At 34.9% G+C, this 11,920-nt stretch overlaps 1 protein-coding gene and 1 pseudogene across 2 annotated transcripts; both read right to left on the bottom strand.

Annotated features, from left to right (window-relative positions):
* Positions 1–358: 358 nt before the first annotated feature.
* LOC128207805 (uncharacterized) lies at positions 359–2,740 on the bottom strand (annotated as a pseudogene).
* Positions 2,741–5,099: 2,359 nt separating this feature from the next.
* On the bottom strand, positions 5,100–11,449 carry LOC128209709 (uncharacterized). Of its 2 annotated transcripts, none has more exons than XM_052913879.1 (10): positions 11,319–11,449; positions 9,899–10,216; positions 8,459–8,761; positions 7,830–8,144; positions 7,287–7,568; positions 7,069–7,176; positions 6,749–6,800; positions 6,514–6,530; positions 5,805–5,902; positions 5,100–5,473 (listed from the first exon to the last, which is right to left on the bottom strand). In XM_052913879.1, the coding sequence occupies exons 1-10, from the start codon at positions 11,368–11,370 to the stop codon at positions 5,294–5,296; spliced, it is 1,725 nt and encodes a 574-aa protein (XP_052769839.1). In that variant the 5' UTR covers positions 11,371–11,449; the 3' UTR covers positions 5,100–5,293. The 2 variants fall into 2 exon arrangements, with proteins under 2 accessions (XP_052769839.1, XP_052769840.1); XM_052913880.1 differs by having other exon boundaries at positions 5,338–5,473; positions 5,805–5,951.
* Positions 11,450–11,920: the final 471 nt, after the last annotated feature.

The raw sequence follows: 11,920 nt of genomic DNA, 5'->3' as shown, positions 1-11,920 counted from the left end.
CAAAATTTTCCCACATATTTTGCAATCAACTATTCCATCTGGTGAACAAGCTAAAACTGGGTCTTCATTATAAACAACAAGCCCAGGCACTTTTACAGAACAATGTTTATGTTTAAACCTATGTGTCTTTATAAAAATGTCACGGGCTTTATTTTCAAATCGCTGTCCAAATAATATGGAGTCTGGTATAGAGTGTTCTGCAAACACTGAATTTTTTGGTAAAGCAATTGCTGTTCGATTTAAATCAGTTGAATGTGTAATTTTATGAAAATTGGATGCAGTTTATAGTCCTTTTCTCATCCGATGTCAGTTATTATTTTTTGATTGACCCCTTGTTAATTGTTCAATTTGCTCACATTCATTCTCTGAATAAGTAAGATAATAAAACATAAATATATTAGAACAGTGACAAGATATATTTTCACATTTATGTTCCTTAATAAATTGTTCAGCTCTTTCCATTGGTGTTTTGACGCTCAGAGGTGATGAAGTACAATTCTTTTTATATGAGCAGTCATACATGGCACGTAATCCGCAGGCTGTTGGTTGATGAGTTTTCACTTTTTCAAGGAAATCCTTAGGATCAGGCACTGGATACTCGTCAGACAATGGCGAATACAGTGGCATTGCTGTCTGTGTGCTGCAAACAGGAAACAAAAACCTTAACTATAGGCAAGTAAGAAAAGGCCAGAGTATGAAATGTTAATTGTCTTAAGATGGGGCGTGTTGGCAGTTTATTCCATCTTTAAAAATACATCTATATACATATGTAAATATATATAAACTTATTGATTGGGTTTCAGAGATGGGCGAGGGATGTTAATCTAATATTTTATAGCCTTTAATATTTCATTAAAACATGTTACAAAAATCACAGTACATCTGTTTCTAGTTAATAGGGGAGCATTTTTCAAAAAACATACAATGCAGGAGAAATTATTTTTTTCCAATTCTTATATTAACTCAAAATAGGTACTTAGCCTGTGCCATCACTAATACAGACACAGCCTGGTTATTTTAGAAAACATTTAGTTCACCTATTACCTCTGACTCAATTTCATATGGTGGGTGCTAAATATAGAACTTATCTTAAAGTAAATTAACTAAAGACAAATGAAATATACCTGGGCTCCACCATAATTGAAGTCTCAAGTTGTGAGGCAGAATAGGTTTGCCAAGTTGATTGGCCTGAGAAGCACGCCGAACCCACATACATGGCCCTGAAGTACAGCTGGTCTTCTTGAAGTCTTTTACAAAGTCAAGGACTTCGAAGAGGGTTGCCACAACATGTCGACAGCATCCATCAATGCTATTAAAAAGCAATGGTATTAAGATGAGCAGCCACAAAACATCCATGCCTAAACCAACTTATAGATAAATATGTGGCATCAAATTATATCTTATAATTTGGAGTGGGTTTATATAAGAGTATCAATAAGTGAGCTATGATAAAATATGATCTAAAATAACAAATTCAATATTAGATTATATCTACGGATGTTTTTGTATAACTCAAGTTCATGGTACTGAACTGTTATACCGATCAGAGAATAAAAGTTATCCAGGGCCAGTTATCTAAGTTGGTAGATAATTTTTTGTGCACATGATGTCCTGGGTTCAATCTCTAGACGGGCTTCAAACTTTTCTGAGTATGTGAGAAATTGTGTCCAACAAGGGACCGTGGCCAGTACCCTGCATGTCAGTGAGACTGCACTGCAGTTTAACAAATATAGCCAGTGGATATATGGTCCAGCAAGTTAGAGGGAATCTATGTCACAGTTCTAATAATTGAATATATCAGTTATCCAGGGCTGATTAGCTCAGTTGGTAGAGCATACAACTTCCAAGAACAGGTCCCTGGTCCGATTCCCAGGACAGACCACATACTTTTCTGCATCTGTGACAAGTACTGTATTAAACATGAAGTGTAGTTAAGGAAGAGTAAATTAGACCATAACCCTCCTTTGCAACTGCAATAAGCAGATTGAATGGATCCCTCGTCACTGTTCTTCATCATGATCCAACAGCTGTAGTAGCCTCTCTTGGATATTGGATCTTTATCATTCGTCTGGGGTTTCACATTGGCTTTCACAGCAACAAAGGCTGCAACAAAGTATAAAACATACATTTTATACATCAATGATTCAATATGCTGCTGAATATTGTTTTTACTTGCAATGAAAGCATAACAATTAATTAAGCGTCTGATAAAACATTTGAAAAATAACCTTTGCTGTTAAACTTCATGATATTAATTTTATTTGCACACATGAAATTTGTATGTTATTTAAAACATAATTTGTTTCAAAATGGTGATAAATGTACATGCATAATGACATTATTTTTATCATCATCATCATCATCATCATCATTATCATCATCATCATCATCATCATCATCATCATCATCATCATCATCATCATCATCATCATCATCATCATCATCATCATATCATCATCATCATCATCATCAGCATCATCATCATTATCAAAGTATAGTATATAAAACAACTACATACTGACAGAGTCTTACCAGTATTGGGATATGGCACCGTCTCAATACCTCGTGTATAGCCATCTCGGAACATAGAATATCCCTCAAACTGGTGATATGCCCTTAGGGAGGCGTGATCATAGTTATTGAAAGTAATTAAGTAATTGTAAATGTCAAAAATTGACAGAACTGGCACAATAGACAGATCGCTAGTCCCAGACAGACGTTGTGGAGACACAAGGCACATGTCACTCAGCATCAGCTTCTGACAGACGACTTCAGACCGATCTTCTAATAATCAACATCAATCCTCAGCTCTTCTGCCAAACTACAGAGTTCTACTAACGCAGGTTTCCTAGAATCACTAAATGTGACACCCCTTTCTCTCAAATAACGCTGTAAGTCGACAACAGAACGGCTACGAAACAGAACAGTACTCATTTTGATAAATGCAAATTGCGGTTGTATTTGTACCCCCATCACGTGACCAAATTATTGGAAAAAAACAAGTGAGTCATTTCCGGGTCACGACTATTACAGATGTATTCACCAATAATGACATCTTCGCAAATAGACAGCTAAACCACTAGACCACTCTTATCCTCATTGCAGACACATGCAGAACCGTTTTAGAATGACCTAAGGCATGGCATGTTGCCGTTTTAAATATCAGTATTAAAAGTCACCGTTGTGGTATCTTGTTTCATATACAACATTATTTCAGTCTAACCTGTATTGAGAATAACAACCTTAGAAAGGTTTCTCGCGCTTTCAGTAAACAATTATAGTCCAAAAGCTGCAATTCTTTCAAAATCATTATCAATAACACGTGCAGCCACACACTCGAATACAATGATCTGCCCTCTTAGACGTAAACAAACCACACTACGCCTCAAATTCCGCTCGTTGTGTCAGGTCAGTTGCCACTTCCGGTTCTTGTATGCAGACCTCAGTACGTGATGGGGATTTACCACCGACAACCGACTACTTTGAGGTCTGGCTACGAACAAAGAAAGCACATTGTAAATAAACGCTGGTCTTTAATGAAATTGATAGTTGATTTGAACACATTTGAACAGTTAACACCCACAGTCAGTTTGTCTGCTTTCAAACCTTGCCGTCATACCTGTGTCATCCTTTTGTCCATCCTAACGCAATTTGAAATAAGGAGTCTGCATTTAACATGTATACGTATGAACCGTCGGTGGGATTATTTAGGCTTTTAGCACTGCAGCACGAATGTATATTTACTAAGTATATGCGTACACCACCCCGCTTTTTGCTATCACCAAATACATCACTTCGCAATAATTGTTTTTAATAGTTTTTATAGTATGCTTTTTTATTTTTTTAAATCATCACTAGATCTGTTTAAACCTATTAATAATCGATAAAGGCCAGGCAATTTTCACATCGCGTGTTCTTCAACTCACAATGACAACTATATCACTGCATAACTAACGACGTAGTACAAACGGTTTTGTATATTTCATTGCTTACACAGGTAACCTCAAATGTCCAAAAGATCAAAATCAAGTATAACCATTGTTGTATCCTCGTTTCATTCGTTTGTTATTACATTCATTTGTTACCACGTTCATTTCTAACATAAAGACAAATAAGAAACAAACACTTATATCCTGTTTGTTGTTATTTTGTTTGTTATTTTAATAATAGTGGTCATTTCGATACATCATATAATGACCAGTTTGACACAAAATCATGTACAACCATTGTTGTATCTTTTAGGTTTCAAAGTTACATATTGCAGCCTTAAACAACAAAGGCATATTGTTATACCATTAATTATATTCAGTAAATTCGTTTGTTTTAAAACTATTTTTATTATATAGACAACAAAGGAACAAGCACTGATATCATGTTCGTTATTGCATTCATTTGTTATTTTAATACTTTGATACACATATTAGTTTTACTCTTGAGATAACGATTGTAAAGGAAAATGTCATGGACTGTACATTGGTATTTGAGATTCCGGATCTGGTTAGCCGACTATTTACACTTTCAGAAATACAATGGAAACTGCAATGACAAGCAGAAAGGCCAAACATAATGTAATGTTATTTGATTAAAAACCTTTTCAAACATTCCACTTCATGAACAACATACACACATACATAATGGTTGCCATCTAATATACATATCAAATTGTCGTTTATAAGTAAATGATTTGGTCACCGCATCGAAACAAACAGCGAAATGGTTAACTTGGAAATGGGGTAACCCGAATTACGAGGTCTCAACATCAAAATAAAACGAGCCTGCAAGTAAGTAAAAGTGAGTGAGTGAGTGAGTGAGTGAGTGAGTGAGTGAGTGAGTGAGTGAGTGAGTGAGTGAGTGAGTGAGTGAGTGAGTGAGTGAGTGAGTGAGTGAGTGAGTGAGTGAGTGAGTGAGTGAGTGAGTGAGTGAGTGAGTGAGTGAGTGAGCGAGTGAGCGAGTGAGTGAGTGAGAGTTAATCCGATAAAATGCCTTTTCTTAAAACATAATCTTGGGCATTACCATATATAAAATCAAAAGATCATATGGAACAACAGCAAAATAAAACTACCAAATTGCAAACATTTTTATGATAGGAGTGGCATGACTAAGGTGTAAACTATATCGAACATTTGTATGACTGAGGAAATACATACTTCAATGAATAATAATAACAGTAAAACTAGACTTAACACTATTGGTACAATTGATTATATAAAAATCATACATATGAAATACAATATAGAAACATGACAATAAGGTGGTATGTTCGGGTTATATGCTTTGATCTTTTGATCTACATCTACACTGATGCATAATGGTACCCAGGATGTTCAACAACAGGTCCCTGTGTCGAAAAGAACTCAATGTCAGCATACTCCGTCGGCGTATTCTTTTTCCTTGACGGGACTCGGGCGTTGGCTGCCTGTAGGAATTTGATGTCCAATTCGGCGTATTTGAGGCATTCATCATCCTGTGGGTTCTGGAAAATAGGGCATTGCACTACGTTTCCATAGGACACGATCAGTAAGCATATTAGTATTACCGATTTCGAATCACTTATGGAAAGGATCTTTGTATTAAACTTGCATGACATCATATTTCATAGTTTATAAATTTGAAGACAAGAATGGTCGATACCTTATGGTAGATTGCACACCTGCTTAACTGTGTTCAATAAGGGTGTTCTCAATAAGTGTAATACTTATTGTAGTTGGCTACTCAGCACGCCTTACTGTTCTGGTCAAGCTACTTTGTACTAGTGTTTTGTCATTTGCATTGCATTAATTATCTCGCAAGGTGAAGTGAGTTACCTGCGTTTCAATCCTCTGTGTGGCCGCCTGCCTCTGCACGACTGCGTACTGGACTCCTTCCGTTGATATGTGTAGCACTCCATTGTCCGACGAGGTGTCTGTTTTTGACAATTTTTGCAAAAACCCATGGAAACCAGTGATAAAAGACTGCTGACAAAAATCAGATCGCATATTTTTATATATAAGTTTAAAAATTGATGTTTTATGCATTTTTCGAAACCATTAGTAACGGTTTGAGCCATTAAACATTAGTTTTGAACAGAAATATGAAAATCTACCATCTGATTTTTTGTCAGCAATCCTATATCATTGGTTTGCATATTAACGCAAAAATGTGCTCTTTCCAAGACAAAAAATAAAAAAAGTTGTCTATGGTTTAGGTAATCATTACTGACTATAATTTATAAAAGTCCATTTGGAAGGAAGTATATTCTGTTATTGTATAGAGGACCAGAACAAAGAGAATAAAGCTGGTTATGATTCCGAATGACTGTCTTTGCAATTGTAAATGACTTTTGATAACTATTTTATAAAAATCGATAAATTTGTTAACTTGATCCAAAGCTAGAATTTCCAGGAAACAAAAAACACCGAAAGCGTTATATTGTTAAAGTATATATATATATATACAGTACATGATGGAATGTTCAAATGACGTGTAAAGGACTTACAAATGAACGTTAAAGTAAACTTAAAGAAAAAAAATTACCGCTGTGGTTTTCAACACTGGAAAAGAAAGTAAAAATTATTTTTTAGTTGTTGAATAGTTCATATGATAATACTTTTATAAGCCCAAACGAAGTTCTGTGTTATCGGAAAGACTTTGCTGTATACATTTCATTATACATCAACAATTTAAATATATTAAACTAGTATAACATTCAACAGATGTCTGAGATTTCATATCACTATATAACTTAATCAAAATTACAATTGATACATACATTTCTACTGTGTTAATTACGTCGATCTTTTGCCGTTTAAGAAGCATACATCCTGAAAAAGATATAAGCTCATATGAGACATATATTCAACATTAGTTCTAAATAAGTTTGTTATAAGAGTCTATGTAGGTAAAAGAAATAGTTTGTGAAAGTTGAATTATTTGAAAGTATTATAATTATGTATACTCATTCTGAATACTCTCGTACAAACATTTATGGACCCTTTCAAAACTGAACACCCTGTCCCTCGTGCAGAAAATTAAATTGCATGCAGTTTAATATTGTAGAAGATTATGGTATTCAGGAAATATAATCCTTACCTCCAATAACAAACAGGATGCAGAGTCCACCTATAACACCTGCTCCGATAAGTACATTGATGACAGGAAATCGGAATGTATGAATGTCAGTTTCGTGGGATTGACGACCTGCAATATCATGTTTTTAAAGTAAAATCGTAATATCTTAAAAAAAAACAACATCAAATGCATTTCATCCACTTAAAATGTAACCAATATTTCAGCTGTTAATTACGAACCATCTGCTGTTGTTCTTATCACGGTCAAGGAATATTTCAGAAGCTCATTTGATTTCCAAGCGTTGCAAGTGTATATATTTTCGCCATCTCTCGCATAATGAAGTGTTAACAGGCATTCGTCTGTTTTGTTACAGGTCTTCATTACAGTGCTATTTTCATCTTCCCACCAAAGCGTCCATTGTCCTTTATCATCGTTATCATCCACAAGACATCTGACGGTCACTGTAAGAGTCGGATATAAATGAACAGGTGATGTCGTGTTCAAATTCAAAGTCGGGTCACCTGAAATGAAGTGTAGAAATTGTTTAGAAAGCTACTGAGTAAAATGAATACATAGTTAAGAGAAAATATCACTTATTATACATTTTAAGATTGCCTTTATCGTATTCCTGTGGAAAACCACCTTGAATGAAAGATATTATAATATATAAGTACATTTGCAATACGGATCCCTTCGAAAGAAGACTGGACATACAAAACAACAGTCTTGTTTGATTAAGAATGAGAACGAAAGGCGACAAATATATATTACTGAGTGCATACCTTGAAAAGATACTGTATAAGTTGTATTCAAATGAGATTTGAAATGATCGCATCTTGTTGCACATGTAATATTTCCAGGCATGTCTTTAGAAACACTTAAAAGCACATTGGAAACAGAACGGTACCTCCCACTGTCACCATTTGTCCAGTTGTTTCGTCGAACGTACTGCAAGTTATCGGTCACACTTGCCCATTCAATTGTGCAAGGTGGATTTGATTCATTCGTTTCACAAGACATGTTAAATAAATAGACATGAACACTGTTGGTATATTCATGTATTTTGTCTATGGACATCGAAAGGTCCGACGGCGGATCTAAAAACAAAACAGGATAAACTCTTTGACTGTTTTCGATTCAGAGTATACAAATATATCATGTAAATATAAGTTAATGATGCACACTCAATGACAGTTGCATTAAGTATGTATCTTTCAATAGTACAACCATTTACCAAGGGGGTTAATTTGTTATGCAATATCTCGTTTAACATTACTACCCTTCACGATTATATCTTCAAATAATACAAACATTTACCATGGGGTTTAGTTTGTTATGCATTTCCTCATTTAGCATTACTATACTTCATTATTACGCGTGTTTTACACAAGTTATACGCTCTTAAACTTACATTTCATATTAATGTGTTTGCAGACGGTCTTATCGTTTAAACCAATATCATATTTGATTTTGTTGGTGCAGCACATTTGTTTTCCATTCCACGTTTTGTTAGCCTTTGTCACCTTTGCTAAACTTGTAATCGTATGAGATGATCGGTTAAATGAATCGGTTTGTTGAGCGTCAGCTAGTAATACATTGTCAACGTGTATTTCTATTTCCGGAGCGGGAAAAGCATTACGCACTTCACATATTGTTGTTGAACCTTCTCCATCAAGGAATTTAGGAACTATTAGCTCGGGCAGGTTACCTTCTTCTGGAATTGAAACACAATAATTTAACAGCTAATACTATTTTATCAACGTGTATTTCTATTGCCGGAGCAAGGATAGCATTGCGCACTTCACAAACTTTTGACGTACTTTCTCCATCATTGTATGCAGGATTATAGGCACGGGCAGGTTGCCTTCCTAGACTTGAAACACAATAAATAAGAAGCATTCAATATAATACAATATCTAATGATTTTAACCTCCACAAAATAACAACTCATAGCTTATCATTATAAGTATCGTATTTCCTAACCCACGTTACATAAAATTCCGTGCACTTCGTAAGGTGTTTCGAGGGCTGCATTAGCAACCTGACATGGCACATTCCGTCTTGACAATCCATCTATATGTTGATGGACGTTACGGAATCGGTACAACCCTTTGTTCCGTTTTCTTTCAACAAGAACAAATGAATCATGGCCCAGTAAAAGTACTATTTGTATAGGATCAGTTCCATTGTAAGTGTTGCAATAAATATCGGAAATATGTATAAATAATCAGAAACTTTTTGCTCTTCGTAAGACCCTGCTCGTAGCTCTATGTCCTCCTTAAATTTGTTTTTCCATGTTCGTCCCATGTATGTTTGGTGCTGTATAGAAAAGTCAGACGGAAGTTCCAAGTTCGACGCCGGTGCCGGGAACAACCGGGCTGAGAATCACGAGAGCTCCACATGTTCCAACAATATCTGTTGATTATAACTTAATATATATTAACGTAAATGTCAGAAAAAAGTGATATTTTTTTGTGATTGCCCAGGGCCCATAACCACAAACAACTGTAAACAATTGTAACATAATTTAAATAAATTAGTGTGAACTGTATAATAAGACAACAATCCACGTACTTTTCACATTTTAAGCTTATTATAATTTACGAGTTTATTTCATTCAAATAAAAAGAAGGTAATAAAAACAGGTGTAGGTGAATACGGGCCCAGAAAACAATATGAGTACATGCGAAACTACATGGATAGGCAACGGTGGCAAACAACCTACCATATTTGTGTAAGAAGACTTCAAAAAATAAAACCCCAATAACAAACCAGGAGGAAACAAAAATACAACACACATTCTTTATATCAGTAATTTTAACACTTGGGTTTCCGCCTTAAAACAGTTTACCTTTCATATGTATATGTACCATGCTTGTTCTTATCGTTTCGTTTGTTGAACATCCGGCGTAGAATTCAGATTTGTTGTACTCAATTGAAGGCCACCATTTTAAAAAGAATGACCCATCCTCCGAATATGTTGTAACATTAGTCCTTTGCATTGTTTGTAATTGTGTACCACCTTCCATTATGTATCTCCATTCTACCTTACATCCCCAAGGGTAGAACGGTGTCGCTTTCAGTGTTACCTCCCTGTTCACAAAGGCGGGTCCTACCACTGATATAGTTCCATACTTGTTCTCGGCGTCACAGACGTAGTCAACAAGAGCTGATATAGAAGTAACAAACAAATTACAAATACACATGTCACACTCAATAACGGGTAAACCTGTAAATACTATAATTAAGTATTATTATGAAAAATCATATAGTTAATTAACAAGTTGGACACTATAAGGCTAAAGCAATTAAGCATCCAAAATTATCTGAACATTCATAAACGTATGAATCTAAAAATAAAACGAATATAAAAAGGAAATAAACGTTACATTGCTTTTTCTATTTCTTTTAGCATAAACATTAATTCGCATAGAAAAAGAATTGGTACGCAGTTGAAGTAGTAGTAGTAGTAGTAGTAGTAGTAGTAGTAGTAGTAGTAGTAGTAGTAGTAGTAGTAGTAGTAGTAGTAGTAGTAGTAGTAGTAGTTGTTGTTGTAGAAGAAAAGTCTGTGTGGCTACTAAGTTAGTTTCGGCACCTGTTCTCAATGCGAAGCTATGTTGGCCTACTTGCTTTCTCTGTCAGCAAGACGCATTTATCACAAATTATGTCTCTTTTATAAAAAGAAATACGGACTTGCACCCCTTAAAATGTTAGTTTCCAGAATTATCCACTGCACAATACATCTAAAATAAAAACAGTTATGTCACTGGTTCTTACCTTTAGTAGTACATTTTGTAATAGCAGCAGTAGTAGTAGTAGTAGTAGTAGTATTGGTAGTAGTAGTAGTAGTAGTAGTAGTAGTAGTAGTAGTAGTAGTAGTAGTAGTAGTAGTAGTAGTAGTAGTAGTAGTAGTAGTAGTAGTAGTAGTGGTAGTAGTAGTAGTAGTAGTAGTAGTAGTAGTAGTAGTAGTAGTAGTAGTAGTAGTAGTAGTAGTAGTAGTAGTAGTAGTAGTAGTAGTAGCAGCAGCAGCAGCAGTAGTAGTAGTAGTAGTAGTAGTAGTAGTAGTAGTAGTAGTAGTAGTAGTAGTAGTAGTTGTAGTAGTAGTAGTAGTTGTAGTAATAGTAGTAGTAGTAGTAATAGTAGTAGTAGTAGTAGGAGGAGGAGGAGGAGGAGGAGGAGGAGTTTTAATAGTAGTTGTAGAAGTAGTAGTAGTAGTTTTTGTTTAATATAAGAATTAATATGATTAAGAGGGTTTTACTTATGCAACATACCTGAAGTGATTACGGCAAGTTGAGCACAAATAAGCATCCAATGTCGTGGCATATCTCCGCAAAGTTATTTATTTAATGATACGAGTGATTTTGTTTGGTCGTATCCATTGGAAATTGTGTTACACTTGTTGCTTATTATTTTAGACAAAGACCTTTCATAAAATTTCCATAAGGAAGTTATGTGTTGTTCACCGTTTCAGTCCACAATTGTTTAACTTGCGTACCGGAAGTCATGCTCTGGACTTGACAATGAGTTGAACTGATGTTACATCATTGTAAAGAAAAGAAGGTTTCATCTGCAGACATACGCTATATTCATTATTCTTATAATTTATCACAAAAGGGAAATAATTCAGGTTTAAAACTGTTTTTATAATTAATGTTGCATCATTAAGTTGCTTAAACCGCAATCGAAGCCACGAGTGAAGATATTGTTGTTTAAATGATCACGATTGAAATGAAATACGATCTCAGATTTAAATCTATAAAAGTTCGGTTCAGTTTACCGTTTCCTGTACGACATTCATTGGCTAGATTTAGAACCTCTTGTCATGAACTCCATATTGAAATTGGTCGATGTTTTAGTATTGATAGAGATGATC

The sequence above is a fragment of the Mya arenaria genome, chromosome 11, assembly GCF_026914265.1.
Source record: "Mya arenaria isolate MELC-2E11 chromosome 11, ASM2691426v1".
In the NCBI taxonomy this organism is placed as follows: domain Eukaryota; kingdom Metazoa; phylum Mollusca; class Bivalvia; order Myida; family Myidae; genus Mya; species Mya arenaria.
The sequence above is the reverse complement of the archived record's forward strand: the minus strand, read 5'-3'. Positions and strand labels throughout refer to the sequence as shown.

Coding starts and splice junctions, on each gene's coding strand:
- LOC128209709 (XM_052913879.1), bottom strand. CDS start 11,370: ATGCCACGACATTGGATGCTTATTTGTGCTCAACTTGCCGTAATCACT. Junction 8,145..8,458: donor CAAACACATTAATATGAAAT/GTAAGTTTAAGA, acceptor TTTTGTTTTTAG/ATCCGCCGTCGGACCTTTCG. Junction 7,569..7,829: donor TTATACAGTATCTTTTCAAG/GTATGCACTCAG, acceptor ACTTCATTTCAG/GTGACCCGACTTTGAATTTG.